Source organism: Mesoplodon densirostris, chromosome 11 (genome assembly GCF_025265405.1).
Source record: "Mesoplodon densirostris isolate mMesDen1 chromosome 11, mMesDen1 primary haplotype, whole genome shotgun sequence".
Lineage (NCBI taxonomy): Eukaryota > Metazoa > Chordata > Mammalia > Artiodactyla > Ziphiidae > Mesoplodon > Mesoplodon densirostris.
In genome coordinates, this window is record NC_082671.1 from 79611636 (window position 1) to 79635378 (window position 23743).

General features: G+C 40.6%; 1 protein-coding gene across 4 annotated transcripts in view; it reads left to right on the plus strand.

Annotated features, from left to right (window-relative positions):
* The window catches only part of IGF1 (insulin like growth factor 1), a 71255-nt gene that overhangs the window by 42296 nt on the left and 5216 nt on the right, over window positions 1–23743 (plus strand). For 2 of the 4 annotated variants that reach the window (XM_060111844.1, XM_060111845.1), the window contains exon 3: window positions 11862–12043. In XM_060111844.1, the coding sequence (XP_059967827.1) occupies window positions 11862–12043 (182 nt within the window). Of the gene's footprint in view, window positions 1–11861; window positions 12044–13531; window positions 14006–23743 lie in introns of those variants that run through there. The other 2 variants (XM_060111842.1, XM_060111843.1) reach the window with 2 other exon arrangements.

The window sequence follows — 23743 nt, forward strand, 5'->3', positions numbered from 1 at the left end:
GGAGGCTTCCCTGTTCAACAACTATGCATCAGAAGAGAGCATTTAGCCCCTGAACTTGGGCCCTGACTTCCTACTAGAGTTAGGACAGAGCTAATTATGCCTAAGTATTAACATCAGCAGTGCCTTCACGCAGGCTTCCCAAACCCAGATCTGAGCCAAAGAGAGCAGACAGAAGGTAAGTGTTGAGGGAAATAAAATATCCCACAAGCAGTTATCCTGGCCCACTGTCCCTGCACGAAGGAGCCTCCGCAGCTATAGGACACATCAGGCCTCACGTTGCTTGCTTCTAATGAGGCCAACTAATTCTGCAACCATGGGCAGGTTTCGTGATAAACTGGAAAATGACTTCTGGGGCAACTGTCTTCAGTTCTCAGAAAGAAAATTCACAGAAGTGAGTGATTGGCTGAAAGGCCAAGAAACCATTGCCTCAGAGTGGGGTCCCAGAGCAGAGCAACGTGGTCATTCACAGTGTGTTTGAGTATGTGACAAAAAATAAAAATAAAAATGAGTTTGATTTCTCCAGCCAACATCACAAGCTGAAAATATTTTCCTTTAGTAAAATAAATACGGGAATCAGAGATTTTTCTTGATTGATAATAATATTTGCTAAAAGCATTTAATGAGGTTTGGAGATGTAGAAATGATATCAGTCCCAGATGAAATAAAGATGAGAACAGGATTTAGCTTGGAGACAAGCTGCAACCCAGCCACACCTCTCTCTCCTTATTCATACTTAACTTGCTCAATTCAGAAAAATAATATTTGGGGGTGGGAGGAGTGGGGTGGCTAAAACTAACAGGCTCGGTGATTGCCAGATTACTAAGAGACTTCTTAGCTGACCTTGAATTTGCTCTCCGGTCCAAAGCTTTATGAAATTCTAAAATTTAATAATTTGAGGAAAGCCCTTAAAGTCTCTTGGTCATGTTTAAGCAATTAAATATTAAGCGGAAAGGGAGAAAATTATAGTAGCAAAATTCTATAGAAAAAAAGAGATAAAGGATGGTTAGACAAGTCCAGATTTTAGCTGAAATTTCCTGAGATAATATAATCTCTCGTTAAGTGAACCAATTACCCTCAGTCTGCATACCTGCTTAATATTTTGATGAATCATACTACCACTTGCTTGAGAACTCCTTGTACAGATTTAAAAATTTTAATAACCTTAACATTAGTTTATCTTACCAAAAAAAAGGTGTAGCATTTGAAAAGAAAACATGTATATAATGGTCTTCTAATTTTGTCCTCTGGGCAGATGTTGGGTCCCAATGGTAGAGATGATGACCTGTCTGGAAGCCCATTCACGTTATCAGAGATGGGATAACATGTAATTGTAGATGGAATTTTCTGGGGAAACTATGTACCAGTCCCCCAGGAAGAAACTGAATATCACACAGAGGATTCAGATACCATTGACAGACACTTAGGAAGCTAGTGAAATAAAATGTTGCCCACGTTGAATACTAGGAAATTCAGCATTCTGGTCAACAATGTTAACAACCCTCCTGGGACTGGTCACTTATCTTTTGAAGATGTGGCTTTTTGAAGAGTAATGTTAAAAGACCATGCCCCCAGAATGGCCATCATCAAAAAATCTACAAACAGTAAATGCTGGAGAGGGTGTGGAGAAAAGGGAACCCTCATACAGTGTTGGTGGGAATGTAAATTGATACAGCCACTGTGGAGAACAGTATGGAGGTTCCTTACAAAACTAAAAATAGAACTACCATATGACCCAGCAATCCCACTACTGGGCATATACCCTGAGAAAACCATAATTCAAAAAGAGTCAGGTACCACAATGTTCATTGCAGCTCTATTTACAATAGCCAGGACATGGAAGCAACCTAAGTGTCCATCAAAAGATCAATGGATAAAGATGTGGCACATATATACAATGGAATATTACTCAGCCATAAAAAGAAATGAAATTTAGTTATTTGTAGTGAGGTGGATGGAGCTAGAGTCTGTCATACAGAGTGAAGTAAGTCAGAAATAGAAAAACAAATACCGTATGCTAACACATATATATGGAATCTAAAAAAAAAAAAAACCAAAAAGTTTCTGATGAACCTAGGGGCAGGACAGGAATAAAGACACAGACGTAGAGAATGGACTTGAGGACATGGGGAGGGGGAAGGGTAAGCTGGGATGAAGTGAGAGACTGGCATGGACTTATATATACTACCAAATATAAAATAGATAGCTAGTGGGAAGCAGCCTCATAGTGCTTTGTGACCACCTAGAGGGGTGGGATAGGGAGGGTGGGAGGGAGATGCAAGAGGGAGGAGATATGGGGATATATGTATATGTATAGCTGATTCACTTTGTTTTAAAGCAGAAACTAACACATCATTGTAAAGCAATTATACTCCAATATAGATGCTAAAGAAAAAGTCACCAGGGGGGCTCACTAGTAAATTTGAACTGGAAGAAGAGGGAATCAGCAAACTTAAAGATAGAGTGATAGTGATTATGCAATCCAAATAACATAAAGAAGGATGGAGAAGAAATGAACAGAGCTGCAGAGATGTATGCGGCATTCAATTAAAATTAAAGACCATGCCCAGGAGTTTCTAGAAAGACTCTTCTCATACTCATTCTCATTTCTGGGTGCCCACACAAATGAGGCCACTTCCTCATTCTTCAAAGCCTTTAGGATCCATTTCCAAAATGAAGTTGGATTCTTTCTACTATTTCAACAGCTCCAGCAAATGACTCTCTTATCTTTCTTATCCTTCTAATTCACACCTGTATCCTGCCTTGAATTGGCTTCTGCAGTGCTCACAAATGGTCTTGTCCCCTCCCTGTACTCAAACCCACCTCCATACTGGTCATTTTCCCTATTTTCCTCCATCAAACCCAATGCTGATCCCTGCTTTTCCTAAATTCAATCTGATATATCAATCTTGTTTTCATATAAAATTAAATCTGACAAAGAGGAAAGACCTGGATCTCTCATCAAACTTCTCTTCACTGTATTTTTCTCTATTATTGGGGAAAAGCACTGATGTGCCATATATGCATTGTTGATTAGAAAGTGGGTCCCATAGCCATTTAGATAATGCTTAGAGTCGTGTTGTTAGAAGGAGTGCTTGATGTTATCCAGTACTTTGTCTATGTGAGAAAACTGAATCTCAGAGAGTTTGGGTGACTTGTGAGTTTGCACAAAGGATCTGGGCTGGAATCCAATGTTGTTTTCAGTATACCATATTGCCTTCTTTTTTACTTCCTCTCTGCATATGGCACTGTGCTAGGTGCTATAGAAACACTCCCCAGGAACTTTCAATTCAGGAACAACGCTGTTGACACACCAGCATGAAAGGTACCTCACACACAACCCAACTGGCACGGATGTGAACACTCTGCAGTTATTTATATCATGTAGCGCTCTAACCCCCTTCTCCCTCCCTCCCTCCTCTCCTGTGTTCAACCTGTCGCTGACTCTGGCTGTTGCTTCTCTGCACTAATGCCAACGGCTGTCTCTGCTGCTGTGGAGGCTGCCCTCCAACACCTCACTCCCTGATGCAGGCCCGGATGCCTCTCCTTATGGGGCCTACACCTCCCGACACTCTCCCTTCAGACAGGCCAGACGGCCCTGGCAGCTGTCACCCCTTCACCTGGATCCTGACCGTGTCACACCCACCCCTGGGAAAATCTCCAGATGCACCCTGAGCAAAACACAGAGGCCTGAGTGAGGAGACTGATGGGGAGCAGGGCCCCTGAGAACACAGGGCAGGTGCCAAGTTGCAAAGAAAAGAGAAATGATAGACTTTAGAGTGAAACTAAAAATAAAGAGAATGTGTTTTAATACCCCTTTGGCTGATTCATCTTTCTGTGGCACCAGAAAGAGGGGCGTTACCCCCTATTCATGAATGCCTTATGTTTTGCCTACAAGGCCTCTCTTCCCACATCTGAAAGAGTAAACTGACAGTAACAGTGTAAGTATAGGAGATAATGCTGGTGGCATGGCTACAATCTCCACATTGGAGCCGGACTCATCTTACAATTTCCGTCACAGCCTTTCTCAAAAAAATGAGATAACTCAGGTCCATATGTGCGATTCCTCAACATCCCTTCTTATTCTCTCTTGTTTTGTCTGTCTTCATCTCATTCAGGCGTGGGTCCAAGATGGAGTAGTGATTAGTGGGCCTGGTGACATTGTATACTTGGTGGCTGTTTATTTCCAAAGCATGGTTGGCAGGAAAGGGAGCCTTAGATTTCAGTCATTCCAGAGAGGGAACTAAACTCTAATTCTTAGCCTACCATGAACTCTGCATAATATGAGCTTTTGCCCTAAAGTGCATCAGTGAGCAAAAAGAATGTCAATAGCTGTCAATAACAGGAGACAAGAAGATATAGAGGAAGAAGAGAAAAGAAAGAGGAGAGAAATACATATGCTGGTGGAAAGTGATTGGGGAACCACTCTGACCATGTATTTTGCCCACACCCCTCCCATGCCTTGCAGCATTGTTTTGAAATAAGTGAATAGATACTAATGCTGAAAAGCCAATTATTTTAGCCAGTGGATTATTTGGGAGAAATCAAACGTAACAAGAGTTCAAGATAAGCCCATATCACTTGTGTGACTTGATTGGAGGATCTGTTCTCATAGAGTTCCTATTCCAGATTAAAATTATTTAGGACAGTCTATACAACATAAAGTTTGGATATTCTTTCAAAGGAACACATATTCGTTCATTTTCATAGAGAACAGTCCTCCTTTATCTAGAAAGGCCATCTTTTCAACCAAACTTTGGAAAGGATGCATTTTTAAGAGGAAGAGAGGAAGAGGAGGAGACCTGCCCAGCTAGCCTTGCCAGCCAACTAACTCCATAACAATTATGAGTTAAGATTTATTTAGAGTTTATTGCATACCAGACATTGTGCAAAACACTTTACATACATTCTCACTTAACCTTCACAACAGTCTTGGGAGATACTCTCATGTCCATTTTACATAAGAGGATCTGAGTCTTAGAAGAGTTGGTGCCTTGCCCAAGGTGATTAGTGAATAAGTGGCAGAATCCAGACCTGTCTGACTCCAAAACGTGTGCTTTTAGCCACTCCACACATTGCCTCCTTCACTGGTATGACAGATGTCACAGGCAGATCATACTCAAACCCTGCAGTATGTTCTAACTAATCGAAACTATATAACTGGAAAATGGTAGCTAACTTATATAGCAGGCTCAACTGAAATAATTCAGACATAAAAATGACCTCCTGGCATTTGATTATCTTTTACCTTAGACGTTGATAAACCAAACCATTCCCTCAGGACAACATTTCTGTCCAGCAAAGCATTTCTCTTGCCAAAGTGTAATTTTGTTGGCTACATCTATCTCCTCCAAGGCCTGGAATCAAACCTAAACTAGTAAATTGTGCTGACCTGGCAAGACGCTCGCCCTCCAGGGCATTGTATCAGGCTAAAGTAATACATCACGTTGCTTCCCACTCTGTCGGCCCATTTCTCCAAAGAGCCCTAAAACGGTAATGTTTCTCCTCTGAATCTCTGGTTTTCTTGCTCATAAGCCTTGCGCTTCAGCTCCCTGGCCTTTGGGACAGAGGCAGACTGAATAGCACTAGTTTCACACCTGCCTTTGAGTTGGGGCTTCCAAAAAAAAAAGGCAGATTTGAAGAAAGGGGCAGCCCCACAGAGCGCTGCTTCATTCCTTTTAGGCCCAGAGATACACAAACATTGACTTGATTGGGTAACAGGAAGACTTTGGTCTTTGGGTGATGGGGATTTAGAAGCTGAGAAAGAGTTGCCGAGTGATGGGGGTGGTGGCAGGTCAAACAGAGCTGCGATTCCTAGAAAAGATGACCTTGTTCAACTGAGAAGTAGTGGGACCAGCAGACACTGGAAATTAAAAATTAACACAGGCTGAAGTGAAACTGATGACTGAATTTGATAGGTTTTCAAGAAAAGTTTATGACATGCCATTCATAGAAGAGAGGACATTTTCTGTGTTCACTTTTATAAATGCCAAAGGCCAGTCCTACTTGGAAAGATCTTCTGCAGAAAAGCAGAAATGTGTAGAGTCCACTAGCAACATATAAGGCAGGCAATAGGTATATATTTTTGAAAAATTTCTTCACAAACAATCCTATTTTTAAAATGTTTTGACAATAGTTTTGATACTGACAGTCAAGCACTTCATTCCCCAATATGTGTTCGAGTATGTGTGTGTACATACTCTCGTTATTCTAAATGCATAGTGATGTGGATGGTCTTACAGTAGTGAAGGCATATTTCCATATCTTTACTAAGCACATGAACACATATATCTCAATATTTGTTTTAATTCAAGTTGATTTCCACAGAATTTTTTAAAGGTAAAATATCGATTCATCAAAAGGCTTTAAGTTAATGCAAATCCTATGAATTCAGGAAATATCAACCATTCAATGTATTACATTTGGGGTCTAGGTAATGGTCCTATCACAATTTTCCTTATATTAGGAACTCATGAAAGGAGTCCAGTTTTCCACATAAAGCCATAAAAAAGGAAAGTGAGAAGTGATTCTCACTAAAATGGACACAAATTTAAGATTACTCACATTTTACCCAACTTTCCTACTAGTATCCCATGCAAAATTATGTCAACTGAATGAATTTTTATTAGATAAGGTGGTCCATGGAGCACTGATGCCTAAGAAACTAATCATTCTGAGCTATTTTAAATTGTCAATAGGTCTGGAAGTTATGGATAGATAGTTGGTGTAGGAAACCTAACTGGCTTCTACAGATATTAACTATGGTATTTGATTCTGTGATCAATCTTAAGTTAATCAAAGTTAAATGCAACTTCGTTTTTTATTAGTTGATAATCCATTTGCATTTTCAACCAGACACATAATTGTGAATTTTCTAGAAATAGCCCTGGAAATACAACTAGAACTGTCTTACTTCTTTTTCCCTGCTTTCAAAACACGATCAACTTTAGAACCTCCCCCGTTAGCAATTTCTAGAGAACTTTTAGTCCTTGGAACGCAAACAGTAACAAGTGTGTATCTTCAGAACTGGATATTTCCCTATTTGGAAAATGTTTGCATTTTTTATTATTTAAATACTGATTCTTCAAGTCAATGTCTCCTATTTCCAACAACAGAGTGAAAATAATTAAAGGAAAGCTTTCTCAATAAGCAAGAGGGGAAGTTTCAAAGGAAATTAAAGTTGAGCACAATGTCCCGACTGTATTCCCAGAAATCTATAAAGAAACTCAAGCTTATGTAGCACCAATAAAGGTGGTACATGTTTACCAATGATGAATGACCAGAGCTCTTTGCTCTAGAAGTGATGACCCCAGTTAAATCTCATTATTATGCCTTCTCCTTCAGAGATGGTGGGAAGCAAGTTGCTTGCATCCATGACAAAATGTGAGACTCAGCTAATTGGCATGGTTTTGATGATGCCAAAATTCTGCCCCAAACCCTTATAACTAGCAAGTTTGCCCTGAAGATTATTGAATTACTCCACTGACCATGCATTATTTAAAGGGAAGTGCTACTATTATAGAAGCCAGCTGTTTAATCATTGGAATTCTGTCTGTTGGCCAACTTTCAAGATACAGCCGTACAACTTTCAAGATACTGTGATGACACTTTATGTCTACTCATAGAGAACTCAAGTCCTAGGTTAGGTGGCAGCCAACTTGTCTGCTAAGCAATCTTTGGTTTGCATGCTCTGGAGCAAACCTACTGAAAAACAAATATATAAATTTCCAATGTCAAGACTTTGTCAGCAAGGAAAATTCTGTGAAATTCTACACATGCCTGTTCACCCTAACAGTTGAGTGAGTATATGGACACTTCATAATTGATATGACAGAACTCTGGGACTGGGACTATACCTAGTTGTAGAAAGGACTATCCCAGTCACCTGTTTTTGTCATAGAATTGAGTACAAAAAAATGTTTTGAGAATCTTGGGGAACTCAAGTGATAAACAGAAAACAAAGTTTAACCTTCTAAGTTAGAAAATATTTGGTTTTCTTTCTTGAAGACAGTGTAAAAGTGGTTTCCAACCATAGTGAATATTTGGTTGGCCTAGGTGAGTTTTCTCCTCCGTTTCTTTACTTATTGCAGAATATTTAGAATAGAAAGGACCACAGCAGTCAGACACTGTGTTCAATACAGGAATATGCTCTTAGGATCTCTGACAGGTGTTCATATAGCCTTTACTTAACTGCTTCCAGCAATGGGAAGTTCATTACATTTAAAAGAAGTCAGTCCCATTTTTAACACTCTTAAGTTCAAATTGTTAGAAATTTTTTCTTATATTAATCCAACATTTGTTTCTTTTTCACCTACCAACTCTGATTCTGCCCACTGGAGCATAATTACCTAGTGCTTAATGAGGAGTTTTCAAAGGCAAGGATGGAACAGTTCACTCCATCTCATTTAAAAATTACTCATAATGACAATAGCTGCAATTCTGAGGCCATTAAAAATCCCTATTTTTCTCAAAATTGATACTGTAGCAAATTATTTTACTGTTTTCCTGGTAAACCACATTGCATCATGCTCCTAGTTTTAGCCCATAGTAACAAATATCTTTATTTTGGTTCTGGAAAAATAAGAAATATGAGGCATTTGAAGATAAAGGGAAAAACTTTGACCTTCAACTCTGGCCTCTCAATTGGTGAGAAATGATTTTTTTGTTGTTAAATATCTTTATGTAGAACCAGAAGTCAAGTCTATAAGACACTTCAAAGGATCAATTAAACTTTAAAAGGCAAGGTAAATACTTGTTATGTTCATATATTTTCAATGAAGTACAATCAGTCCATTGTAGACATCATGAATAGACAAAGAAAAACATCTTTCTAGGATTGTGGTGGCTAGAAATAACTGGTAGTTACATTTTTGGCAAAATCCAAGTCTGTAATATTTTGACAACATTAAAAAAAACAGATATAGACATAAGGTAAACTTTCTTTTTAGAGCATTATGGAAGAGTCCTAAATTTCTCTGTTCCTAAAGTCATTGATCTATGGACTAAAAAAGCACAGCTATTTTATAGACTGAACCATGGCAAACTCTGAGCTCATCTAAGAGGTGACAAAGCAGATGCCTGGTGTGTGCTATTATTGTTTGCTGTGCTGATGATTACTTTCTATCTCTCAAGAGGAAATAGTCCTGTGGTGAGTTTCGTGGCTGTTGACAGTCACCAAGAAGGGAATATGTATACATACAATGTTTGATGCTGTTCTGAGATGAAGGTTAGTGTCTTTCTCCAGTGGCAAGCAAGAAGCTCCAGAACCTATGGAGTCTCAGAAGGAAGATTACTTTAGACATGCTTGAAACAGAGGTGCTAAATAGGTCCTGGAATCACAGAGCCTATTCCTCTCCATCTTCAACCCATAAGGATGAAATTAGTTGTTTCTAAGTTAGCCGAGTGTGAAGGTTTCTGGAACCACTCCTGCCACATTACCTCCAAACATCAAATTACTATTCCAAATTCAACAAATGAATCACAATCATGTCCCATTAAGAAATGTATCATTTTGGCAAAGAGCAATCATTACCTGCGGTGGATGACAGGGACGCTTACCTCAAAGTAGGCTGAGTCACCTTCCCCTCTCTCCCCACCCCAAGAGAAAACCAAAGTGTATCAGCCACTCTCCACTGGCTGACCCCTTCAGCCTCTTGAAATAGCCACTTAGCAAAAAGTATGCAGAAGTCCTTTGTGGATTACAAAGAACCATGTAAGCCTATTTGTGTCTTTATTCTAATTTATAGTTCCAGGAAAAGATTATAAAAACAAGAAAAACAAAAAATATTGTTTACATTGCCCAAGGGACCAGATAAGTCCTGGCTTGCCAGGGCCCAGCTGGCGAGCAGAAGCAGAGAGTCTTCTGCACTGGTTGATCCTCCAATGGCAAGTGAAAACACCACTGAGGCTCCAACTGGGACCAGCTGCCCGGTCCCTTCCAAATCCCTCAACCATGAGGAACCCACAGGGTTCGCCCTGAATGAAAGCAGCACACCCACCCAAAGAGACCACAATTGAACCCTTGCTAAGTTTCTACCCCTAGCTGCCCTAAGAATGACAATAAACCTGCCTTACAGGGAGGAAGCATCCCCAGGTTCCTGTGCCAAGCATCAGGAAAACATTTGGATTCTTAGAGGATGCCATGAACAGCTGGCCCCTCGAGCTGCAAGGCAGCCAAACTAGTTTGGTAGCAGGCCATGACCATGGGTCTGATCTCCCCCAACTAGAGAGTTCAAAATATACATGGAGATTTTGACTTTCAAAACTTCATCCTAAAGTACAGTATCATTATTATGTGAACGTAAGACTTTTTATTTAACATATAATGCTGTCTTCTGTGTCAGGAATTTAAATTGAACATATGTCACATTGATTAATTGGATCCTTCTGGCTCAATAGTTCACAAATTTTCTTCCATGAAGCTTGGACATCAGTGGAGAAGACTCAGGCCCTCCACCTCCCAAGGGAGGTAAGGGAGACAGAGAAAGCCAAGATCCAGTCCCCTGCCCTTGCCCAAGCCACAGCAGTTTCACTTTTGTCTGTTTTATATACGGGTATATAAGCAAGATTTGGTGTAACAAAAGTTCTACTATGACCAAAAGTTTACAAAGAATTCAAGTACATTTTAAGTTCCATGTAAACTTGTTTTGCCTCCTTTTTACTTCTAGAGCCAAGAAAAGTGTGTCCAAATCAAAACAAAACAAAATAGAATCACACTAAAACCTACTTGCCAAGTGAAGAGGCCTAATTGATTTGAAAATATCAAAAGAAATTTGATTCCTGGTGTTCCCTCTGGGCAATCAGAATGAATAATGGACATTTAGTTCATTCTGTCTCAGTCTAGTGGTTATTCTATAAGAAAACAGAAATGATGGTTCTGGTCTCTCTAGGGTGATAGGAGAAGGAGCCCTATCACATTGGTATTGTCATCAGTTCCAAGTTCCAAAGCTTCTGGATGCAGTCAATAGAGAGCCTGTCTCTTCACAGACCCTATATGATCCTGGAAAGCGATGTTCTGAGGAAACAAACCAACATTTATTTAGGACCTACTAGGTGTCAGGTGATACGCTAAGTACTTTTCATACAGTATGTCATATAATCCTCAAGCAATCAGTACAAGGAAAATCTTATTAACCCCACTTTACAAATGGGTAAACTGAGGCCAAGGAAGCTTAAATGACTTGTCCGGAGTCATACAACAGGTCTCCCAGGCTCTATGAGGCACTTGGGCTTAGCCAGGAGTAGACCTGAGTTTGAATCCTGGCTCCACCACTTACTGCATGAATGACCCTGAGTAAGTCATTCCCAACTCTGAGTTTCAGTTTCCAAGTCTCGGTTTCCACATCAGTTAAGTGAGGAGAACTTTCCAGACTTAAAACCTCTTTAATTCTCAGTCTGATGTTATAACAGAAGCAGTTAAGCCAAAGAGCAAACATCTGAGCCATCCTGCAAACAAAAACCATGCAGATTTGCTAACAAGATTAAGAAAACATAAAACATGCTCTTTTAATTAATATTCCTAGCAGCCTCCCAATAAAGTCAACATATAAGGAAAGATGAGGATTGGGTCTAGACAAGATCCTTGACTACAGGTGGCTAAGAACTTGAGGAGAATTAACACAAATAAATGCACAATGAGTGAGGTATTGCCAGCGAGTGTGGCACCAACTCCAGGAGACATTCTGGAGTCCAGAAAGATCTAGGGGGTCAGGAATTGTTGGAGGAGCTTCAAGAAGAGGTTGACTCACAGAAGTGTGGGTTGACGAGGTGTGGGGAGAGGAGAGTCTTCAGGGGCTGGGTGGGACTGTGAAGATAGCCTATTATCCCACTCTAAAGCCCGGCCTCTCTGCGTTTGATTGGAACAGACAAGCCCACGGGGTATGGCTCGAGCAGTCGGAGGGCGCCTCAGACAGGAATTGTGGATGAATGCTGCTTCCGGAGCTGTGATCTGAGGAGGCTGGAGATGTACTGCGCGCCTCTCAAGCCTGCCAAGTCAGCCCGCTCTGTACGTGCCCAGCGCCACACCGACATGCCCAAGGCTCAGAAGGTAAGCCAACCTGGGGGGGGATGGGGGTTGGCCACCCCTGTGAGATCTGTATCCTGTCCATGTGGGTGAGCCAAACAGTAACTAGGTCCCGTAGTCTCCTGGCTCACAGGTCAAAAAAGCTCCCTTCTCACCTGAGAGGTCCATCCCTTACATCACTCTACTTTGTAAACTCTCCCTTCCACTGCTCTGGACCATCTGATCACCAGAAGACGGTGGAGAAGAATGATTAAACTTGGGCTTTGGTATCAGACAAAACTGACATCCTAGGTTCGCCAATCACCAGCGGAGAGCCCTTGGCGAAATAATGTAACCTCTCAAGCCCTAGTTTCATCAGTAAAGTTGGGGTAACGGTACTATCTACCTCATCAGGTCGTTTGTGTGCATGCAATGCTTTTCACATGCCTGCACAAAGTAACTGTTGGACAAGTGTTAACTTCTGTCATAACTGCATGAATAAAGTATGTGACCTTTCAAGTCCTGGTATTCTGCAAAGGTGCAAAGAAAAAAAAACAACACTCTAAAATGGGAACTAATAGAAATTCACATCCAGTGGCAAACATAAAAGAAAATAAAAACAAAATAGAAAGAATATAAAAACAAATAAAAACTTCTGTTTGGCTCTAAGAACACCGAAAAATTTCTAATGATCAAAATCTGCAGGTGTCTCTTACTAAGAGCTAGACTTTAAACAAGCCTTAGAGGTACTATCTATGCCACCAAAAGTACGTAAATCATCTGATGCACATTGATAACTTAATACATTTTTGTTGAATGAGTGAATGAACAAGTGAACAATGAATATGTGACTACATTTTAGTGATTAAGTAGAAAGGATGAGAACTAAAGAGAAGGTGAAGAAAATGAGGAAGGATGAATAAGGAAAGTAAAAAACTCTCAGGTCTCGTGGGGACTCTGTTGACAAAAAAAGAAAACAACAACTTGAGGTTTTAATCTTTGGAGTCAAAACTAGCATCGTGCAGAAGGCACAAGATGAGAGACCAAGTACATAATAACACCTTTGCTGCTTCCTGGTCCTAATTTGCAGCTGAGGCTGGAACAGGGGGCTTAGCAGAGATGTGACCCCAGGGAGCCACCTTGAGTGATGGAAAGGGACTAGGCACAACCTGGTTCACAGAGAACACAGTAGCCAGAGGATGAGTCAGGGAGCAAGCACCACAGAAATAACTTTTAGGTGAATGTGGCTGGAAGGTGTGCTTGAGGGGGTGAAGGCAGGTTAATTCTTTCTCTTTCCAGGTGACACAGTGCCTCTCAATTTCTAGTTGGGGAGGGGGTGGGTGGTGTCAGAGGTGAGTCCCAAAGTTCTGGAATATCAGGTCTAGTGACTGAGGTCCAGACACCTCTCCAGCACCAATGATGTCTTCTGCATCTATGGAGCCCAGGCATCCTGGGCTGACTCAAAGGCTCTGTCTCCCGGGACACCAAGGGAACCACCTGTTCTCAATGCAATTATTTTTGTGATGTTTACAGTATCAGCCCCCATCCACCAACAAGAAAACGAAGTCTCAGAGGAGAAGGAAAGGTGGGCCAAAGAAACATCCAGGAGGGGAACAGAAGGAGGGGACGGAAGCAAGTCAGCAAGCAGATGAAAGGCAAGAAGAAAGAGCAGAGGAGGGAGACTGGAGCTAGAAACTGAACACAGGCCAGAAAGGAAAACGGAGGAGAGCAGGACTAAGACAGAGGCAAGGAGGATGAGAGAGAAGCAGACAGCGAGAAAAAAGTGGGAGATGCTGTAGAGGAAGTGAAGAAAAGTAGGCCCGCTGGAGCTAGAGAAATCATGTGACAGAAGGAGGAGAAACGGAGAAATGTGGAGAAGCTAATAAACGTGGAGAAATGGAAAAGGAAAATGTCATGCCCAAGAAAGTCCAAAGAAAGACAGTGGCAAGAATGAAAAAAGAACAAAAATTATGCAAGAGGCAAAGAAAACAATTCCCCTCCCCACCAAAAAAACAAGTAAAATAATTAAAATAAAAATCAAGGCTTTTATATGCATTTTAAATTTTTGTGTGAATTTTACAAGAATTTCCATGTCAATATATATCCAGAGTTAAATATTAGCCCCAAATTCTCAGCAAGACTGAATTGTGTCATAAAAGTTCCCAGATTTCCTTTCCTACAGTGTCATTGGAGGCTGCATTTCTTAGTCAAGCTGGGGCCAAAGGGCACCCAGTATTTGCCTAAAGGCCCATGAGGCCTGAGAGCTTACCTATGAGAGGAGGTCACTGAACTTTTTTGTGTGCACTTTGGAATCAGACATAAAAGATGTATTAGTGTGATAGGGCTGCCATAATAAAAGTGCCACAGACATTTTCACACATTTCTGGAGGCTGGAAGTCTAAGATCAAGGTGTTGGCAGGGTCATTTCCTCCAGGGACCTGGGAGGGAAGGATCTGTTTCAAGTCTCTTTCCTTGGTTTGGAATTGGCCTTCTTTTCCCTGTGTTTGCACATCATCTTCCCTCTATACAAATCTCTGTACCCAGCTTTCCTCTTCTCATAAGGACACCAGTTATATTGGAGTAGGACCCATCATAATGACCTTATTTTCACTTAAATATCTGTGTAAAGACCCTATCTCCAAATACAATCACATTCTGAGGTACTAGGGGTTAGGACTCCAACATATGAATTTGGTGGGGGACACAATTCAGCCCCAAACCAAAGACTTATGATGTTTGACTACTGCCTTGTGATTCCATCACCTATAAAATTCTCTCCCTCCCTCCCTCCCTCTCCCTCTCTCTCTTCTGTCATGCACGCACACACACACACACACACACACACACACACACACACACAAATCTAGATTTTTAGACCTGAAGTCCTGTGAGTTTCTGCTCCATGGAAATACTAGGGCCATGTTACGTTAGAGCTGCAAATCATTTGCTGCAATCCCTTCATTTTGAAGATAAGGATGCTGAGATCCAGAAATGGGTAAAGACGGGCTTGGGTTCTAAGCCACCCTCCTCTGGCCAACAGAGAACAGCACACAATCAACAGGGACTAAGAAAGAATTCCAAAAGGAAAAGATAGGGCAGAAATGGCCACATGAAGTCTGCCACTAATTTAATATTTTCCATCAGAAGGAAGGGGGTGAAAGAGAGTAAGAGCAGTAGATTTTCCTGAGGGTAAAGAAAAGTCAAGTAGAATCACAGAATTTGAGTCTTAAGAGATTTTCTCCTTCACCTTCCTTGATTTAAACAGTAGGGTTAGGGCCTTCATAGATAAAAAAGCAAAAAGCCTCAAGATCATTCATATTGTGAATTATAAGAGGTGAGAGAGGGTGCAAGAGAGAAGTGCTCAGCCAAGCAAATGATGACACTTGGGGTAAGAGGATGACAATCAAGAAGTGAAGCATTTCATCGAAGTAGCCTACTTTGAAGATGTCATGGTATAAAGGAGCATTCATTCTACCTGTCCTTCATGCCCCAGCCATGCTTTCTACTTCAGGATCATCCTTACTCCATGGGTCACTGAAAACCCAGGATATATAATATATGGATATGCCCAAGGCTCAAGCCAGGAAGGAGGAAAAGGTCTGATCACAAGCATGTCAAAGCACCACATAGGAGCCAAGACACTGCTGTTACGGTTGCAAAGTAGGTCCTGGCTTATTAGAACAGACAAAAGCCAGGCTGCTGCCTGAGCCCATCTGGCCAGCCACCTTATTCAGGAGATGCCCAGTTCTCCTGCTGATACATACATGCTTTGGAACCAGCCTCAGGCATAAGCCAATACCTACTGTTTCTACCACCTGAGAGTAACCCTGCAAACAGCGATGGCTTTTCAAGGGACCACAGTTTGGTAGAAGAATTAACAGTTCATGTCCTATGGAAAGATTTCTTAGAAGATTATCCCTTCCCTTTTTCCTTGATGACTGAATCAATGTCAGTTATAACACAGGGCTTTGGATAAACTATAGTTATACCCAATGATGAACTTCATTCAAGAAAATGTAAGGCAAAGACTTTAAAAGAAAAAAAAGGAATAGAACTTTCTAGTTAAAGAATGCTTAACTACCAGACTATTAGTTAAAACCCACTTCTTTTTGCAGTGGGTTTTATCAACTCTAAAGCAGTCATATTGAATGCCTACATGTGATTTCTCAATAATATGAATTAAGTAAACAGGAAGAATCTATTGTCGTCTTTCCATCTTACCTCTTCTAGAATCAGTACTAAGCACCTAGTGATACATGGCATATAATGATGGATGAAAGGATGGATGGACAAGTGAGTGATATAGGGAGGGGAATAGTATTAGAGACATAGAGCATAAAAGTAAGTAGCACTGCTGAGATGAAATAATTCTTTTTGCCCTTGCATAAGACAGTGAGGCAAGTGCAGCGTAAAAAAGGGAAGGCAGAGGAATTGTGTTTGCACAAGTCTTGCACATTTGGAATTTCCTACTCTAGCCAAAATTGAAATCATTCAAGAACCTACTGCTAAAGGTGGCAACTGGTTGAGTACTTTATAGTGAATGTTATGTTCCTATTCATCCCCTCAATGCTTTCTTGAAGTGGGCAGAGTATTAATCACCATTTAAAAGTCCACTGTTTCAAATGTTTCTTTTAGGGCAAATTGATGATTGTGTGTAAAACTAACAGGAATATGTAAGGAATCATGATCCTTAAATTGTTGAAAATATTTTTATTTAGTACCTATGATGTGCAAACCTCTGTACAAGGCAGGAAGGAGAATTATAAAGATTGGAGAGACAATAAAACATAGTGGTTAAGAGTACAGAATCTAGAATCAGACTGCCTGGGTTCAAATTCTGGCTATTTCACTCAATAGCTGGATGGCCTTGGGAAAATCATGAATTTACCTGTGCCTCAGTTTCCTCATCTGCCAAATGGGAGTAATAATTGAATCTACCTCATAGAGTTGTGAGGATTTATTGAGATTGTGTGTGTGTGTGTGCGTACAAATATATATTATAGTGTTTAAAATGGTGCCTGGCACATAGTAAGCACTATTAAATTTTTAGTTGATATTATTTTACTTAGTTCTTAAAATTAGAGCCATCTGAAAAAGAAATAGGTCTCCTCAAGTAGGAGCGAGGCTCCTATTAACAAAAACTTCAAGCTCAAGCTTACCAACACTTTCTAGTGACATGGTAATGTGTTTCGAGCATATGATAGGAAAAGAGAACTCGATGACCTAAGAATCCTTCCAACCCAGAGAACCCCAGTTCTATGAATTATTCCAACTTCAGTGGAAGCTGGCTGTACCACGTGAAGAACCATTAACTTTTATTTTGAGGTCACGGAATGAACTTTCAGAAAACCACCATTTTTCTCAACCAGTTAAAATCAAATGTAATATGTGTTTTCATTTCATGGTGCCTGAGGAAAATTTAATTGTAGCATGAACTCCAGCTCTTACTAGTTTAAAGTAAAATTGCCAAAATAAATAAAAATTTGGGATATTTCCGGGCTCACACAGCTTCCGGGACATTTCAGTTTCTAGGGCTGCCGATCCCGGTGCCTCTCACAAACATTTGATCTTCTTTCAAACATCTCTTGAAAACAAACAAAACCTCATATAGCTTGTAATGTGCGTGCTGTTAGGATGCAAGCGTGGAAAAGAAATGAGCTCCCGAAGAGCCCCTCCCCTACTCTCTCCTCCATCTCCTGTCTCCCTCCTACTGATCACCAACAGGAAACAATGTTTTCTTAAGTAATAAACTTTGCAATTTCTCAAGTCCACTTGCATCCATGGGGGAGGATGAGGTCTATTATCTTTGCTTGCCTATGTGAAGGGAATAGGGCTTTTGGCAATATTTACTAGAAAACAGTGAGCTGATTTATAATCCAAGGGCAAAGTTGATAGTCTGGAGTTAAAGTGGAAGCCTTTGGTAGCAAGGAAAAGGTAAATCATTTTAGAGGAAGCAGAAGGCCGTTTATGAGGTTTGAAATATCCACTATAGAATTCCTCAGTGATTAAAAGCCCAGCTACTGAATCCTTTGAAAATCAGTGACAATATATATTGACCTAGGCAAGATAAGTTCACTTTTAAAGAAGGAACAGGCACGGTTAGCCAAGGTTCTTCAGTGGCCACTAAACTTCCAGACCTGCAAGGTCAAAATCAGCTTCTCCATCCTCAGAGGCCTAACTGAAATCTGAGTACCTTTCCCTGATACCCATCTATTTGGGACTCTTTCTTTAATGGGACTCCTTTAACAGCCTTAGTGCTACCTCATTTTTATCTAGCAACCACAAGAGATGGTTTAGAAATATATACTCACATTTAAACTCAAGTAGAGAGAAATGGAAATTGAGAACAGCAGGGAAATTATGAGAGATGTGGGACAACGGGTCTATGAGTCCATGTCTGGTACTTCTAGAGAGCAGAAACTTCTCACCGCACTAGGAACTCAGTCATAGCTCAACGGGCCATTGCTAGATAAGTAACAAGAGCTAGAAAACATTTTCCAAAATTTCCATCTATATTTTATTCACTAATGTTGTTACAGTTTTGAGACCCATTGGTCAGAAAACTAAAACTTTTGAAAAAGCAGAGGTTTGATAGAAATAAGAATGCTAAAAGTCCATCCAACTAATTTTAATTCTAAATACCCTTGGTGGTAATTTACAATCTGTAGTTAACTACAGCAAATAGTTTTGAAGGGAAGGAGATTATTTTCTCTTCTTTGCTTTTTCTCTGTGCATGCGTGTGTGTGTGTGTGTGTGTGTGTGTGTGTGCGTGCATGCTGGGATTCACGTGCCAAAATTCTGTGTAAAATATATAAACATTCACATGGAGCTTTCTGTCTGGACAGCTCCAAGAGGTCATGTAATCAAAGACTAACCAGCTCCGCCATCCATGAAAATATGATGCGCTATTTTCACAGCTGTAGGTAACAATTATGGAAAGACAAAAATTCTAAATGATTACAAGTAAGACCATGGCAGGTTGAGGGTTGGGTAAAGATTCCTAATCAGTTGACGATTGCAGACTTGGGAACATGTGATATTTATGTCATGGTATGAGTGTGGCAAGCTTAAATCATTCATGAGGCATTGGAGGACTAGAAAAAATGAAAAGTATAAAGGAACCAATAAATATATAGCATTATTTTGTCAGTATTGGTTGACCAAGGCCATGATTGGATGGCTCTGGTTTGTCTCTGTCAATAATGATATTTGTTTCCTTCTTCAAAAAACGCTTGTATGGAAGTAAAAGTACTTTTGGCACAATGGAATGATTCTGATTTTTTTAAAACTGTATACACGCATGAATTTTTCTTGCGCCATTTTCTGTCTTGGAAAAGCACTGGCTGGCATCATGCATGTTTACTCTTATATGCTGAAGGCTCCCATCAACCTCAAACAGATGCAAATCACTTTAACTTGTCATTGTGTTATTTTGTTCATCCTAAAAGTTCAGAAGAGCCTTCCAAACTTGCAAAATTTCTCTCAATTCAGTGAGGAGGAAAATTCAGAACACAGTATTTGAATGTTCTGCCCAGATTTGTCACACACACAAAGAATGAGTGGAAGAGGGCAACACCCTTTCCTACTAATCCTCTGAACTCATCACTATTGCGTTGAAATGACACTAAAAGGTAACAACCCTGAGCCTTCCATCTCCCCAGAATATTATAATATAAATTACCACATACATGAGTTTAAGTACTCCAGCATATGTTGTATGTCAGATGAAACAATGCCATTTTGGAGGCTTAAGAGAAAAAGAATAATCAAATCCAGTTTTTAGGTAAAAATGTGCTGAATCTTTAGTACATATCAGTGAAATTGCTAGAATCTGGTGTTCCACTTTTTTAAATACCACAACATTTGAACCTTTCAGCAATTCCAAAATCAACTCCCCCTGGGAAAGATACTGTGCTTAAAGTTTTTTTTCTTAATTTAAAAATGTAAAACAAACACAAACAGCTAACTAAACAGGCTGCCCATATAATCAACAGTCTAAGCAGCCCTGAAGTATTTTACAACATCCTTCAAGACTATTAAAGGCAACATAAATAACTATTGCCAGCAAGGGAAAATACCCTTCAGATTTTTTTTCCCTTTCCTTTTTTTTTTTTTGGTTTAATTTTTTTTTTCTTTTTTTTTTTTTGGCTGCATTGGGTCTTTGTTGCTGCGGGCAGGCTTTCTCTAGTTGTGGTGATAGGGAGCTACTCTTCGTTGCGGTGTGTGGGCTTCTCATTGTGGTGGCTTCTCTTGTTGCGGAGCATGGGCACTAGGTGTGTGGGCTTCTGTAGTTGTGGCATGTGGGCTCAGTAGTTGTAGTTCGCGGGTTCTAGAGTGCAGGCTCGGTAGTTGTGGTGCATGGGCTTAGTTTCTCTGTGGCATGTGGGATCTTCCCGGACCAGGGCTCAAACCCATGTCCCCTGCATTGGCAGGCAGATTCTTAACCACTGCACCACCAGGGAAGTCCCTCCCTTTCGTTTTTTTTTTTTTTTTTTTTTTTCTTTTTCAGGCTTTTAAACCATTTTGGTAGTGATTTCTTACATCATAGATAGAAATACTTGAAACAGAGTCAGGTGGTGTCCTTTGAAAAGTAAGAAAGTTGCCAAGACAGGATAATCTGTGAATAATTATGGGATAAATACAGTCCCTAAACCTGGGGATTCCTAGGGATGTACCAGTCACTAGAAAAAAGAGCTATACATCTGCTATCCCAGCACTCAAGGGAGCCCTGGGCACCCAGTAAATGACTACTCTTTCACCAGCCAGAGAAAGGGCAGCACCCAAGCATGGGGTGTGCTTTGACAACAATAACTATTTTTTAAAAGGCAATAATAAGAGCTGTTATTTATTAGGCATATGCTCTGTGGTAAGCACTATCACGAATCACCTCATTTAATCTTCAGTGTTAGCCTGTAGGGTAAATGCTATAATTACCCGCATTGCACAGATTAGAAAACTTGGGCTAAGGGCAGCTAGATGTCTTGCCAAGATCTTGCCCTAACAAGTGGTCAGACCAGAATCCAAACTCAAGACAGACTCTACTGTGTTAATCATGCATTGTGCTCTCTCTTCTGCATTTCTTCACTGATATTTACTGTACTGCAGCCCACCAGTTGTAAGTTCTGAGACCGGAGGGGGCTCTGTGCACAGCAGGAAGTAGGAAGCCATACACGGCTTGCTATGACCTGAACTCTATTCCACCACTCCTGTGGGAAATTTAAATCAATTTAACAAGCATTTCCTGGTTTGCCACTTTGCTCAAAGCAACATGCATCCAGGGAGGAGACAGAGGTGCAGGAACAATGCTACCTGACCTCAAGGAGTTTACTTTTTAGTGGGGAAGTGAACACTTACATAATTTATCCCACAGCACATCAATGCTCTAGCAAAGGTAGACCCAGAGTGTATTCTGACAGCACAGAAGTCAGAACAGACTGGTGTTGCCATCAAGCTCACAAAATAGATCTAAACCAAGGGCCCTTGAAACAGTAGGCTCTCTTACATACAACTCTGCCAGGTAAATGTGTAAAGGTGATCACATGCAATCATAACATTAGGAGGTGGGTGCTCTTACCCCACCCTTTCATTTTACAAAACAGGAAACAGAAGGAGAGAAGAATGTAGTGATTGTCAAAGGTCACACAATTCTGTGCTGGGAGCTGGCATCCAAGCTAGGTATGTAAGCCCAGGACCTCCGAGAAACATAAATGAGACTGGGTTAAAGGAGCAAGGATTTCATTAGGGGAAATGCCTGTGTGAAAAGCAATAGGAGAGGATCAGGGAAGCCTGAACAAGCCATCAGAATGCAATGCAAGTCTGACCCCAATGAAGCAGAGGAAGAGAGACAGTTGGGTGGAAGCATCCTAGACTGCTGAACAGTCTAAGCAAAGTTCAGCAAAGCCACTGAGGAGCCCTTGAGCCAAAGCTGGCCAGTAAAAGAATCTTGTGTTTCCCAGAAATTGGGTCTGCCTTGGTTTCCCCACCATACTCTTCTTGAGATATGGGAGGGGCGTGCCAGACCCATCCACTATGGCCAGAGGAGACAATCATATTGGAAAAAAATGTGCATTCCCACTATAACCACATAAAAGATAGGATGAGGTCTTTCCAGAAAAAATAAGTAAATAAGAGGCTGAGCAGACCAACACTGTGCCCAGACTATACATCTCTCACTTTGTTAAAGAGGCAGTTACTCCACCAGGAGCATACATCTCTTGAAAAGTGCACTTTGTCCTTTGGTTTTAAAAGTCACATCCCAAAGCACTGAGTTGATTGCATGACACTCACTCTGCTTGGCTCCCAGAGATGAAAGACTGACCTCACTCTCCTGGAATTTGAACTTGTAATTCCCCAAAATAACAAGACATCAAAGTTGATGTTGAGACATCTAAATCATCCTCTACAATTTCATGTGTCTCCAGGCCAAGCCAGAAAAATATCTAGAGCACATCCTTTTCAACAGGTAAAGAGCTGACATCTGGGCCATCTCTTCAATCATCCACTGCTCTTTCTTTTTTCCATTTTGCCCTGTTAAGGAGAAGGTCAATGCTCAGTTAGAATTTTATGCTGTACAATAGGCTGCTAACATTCCATGATGGACGGTATTTGCCCAGCATTTTTTATAGGGTGCCAATCTTTTCTTAGAGTTTATGTCATACAATACTTAACTTGTTTGCAGTGGGTGGAGATGGAAACAGAGTCTATTGAAAACATCACTGCTCCCTCCCTAAAATGTAAAGGGCCTATTATCATCCTTCTTTTAGATTCTGTCTCTTGGGCAAAATCTCATAAAGATAGGCAGGGAGAAAATAAGGGCTTATAACATCCACAGGGTTAGCTTTTGTTAAATGAATGCTGTGCTACTAGACCTCTATCACTAACCATAAAAACAGCACTCAGCTCACACTGTGATAAAGGAGGCCACCCCCCTAGAGTCTTGCCTTAGCCTCCAAACCAGCATCTACCACCATTTGGGATCATGGGCAGCTCGTGACATTATCAGTTATTGTTACTGGAAAGAGATTTGGATTTTGAGGCACCAGATATTGTCTTAACTCTTAGAGAGGCAGTATGGCAGAGTGGCTAACTGGTGAGCTCCAGAATCAGAAGGGACTGATACAAATTCCAACCGTGGTCATATCTTCACTGTAAGAAATTAGGAAAGTTGTTTAGCTTTTATAAGCTTCATATTCCATAAAGGTAAAATGGGCAAGGCACTAGTACCCATCTCCAAGAGAACTGTGAAAATTAAATAAGAGAATGTACACAATTAGCACCTTATAATACAGTGTCCAGAACATACAAATGTTCAAGTGATAGAATTGTTATTCTTTTATTAAAATAATAAATTATTTTACTATTAGTTCTAGGTCTCTCGATTTGTTCCTATGTGACCTCAAGCAAGTCACTAAATCTTAGGGAGCCTCAGATTGTGAATGAGACAGATGCAAACAACATCATCTCACAAGGTTGTTGGGAGGGTTCACTGAGACTACTGTGTAAACTGTAAAGTGTGTGCAAATTTTAATCAGGATTACTAGTATTGCCATTGTCATTAGCTCTCAGCAATCTTAATCCAAAAGTTTGTGGATAGCTTTCCTTTGGAAAAAACCAAGAGCTAGGATGTGCTAAGAGATAACAGGGGAATATGAATGACCCCTGCAGGGCATTTTCCAGCTTCCTAAATACCTGTGTACGGTACAAACTGTGTAATAAAGTATATCACAAATTAACCCCTATCAAACC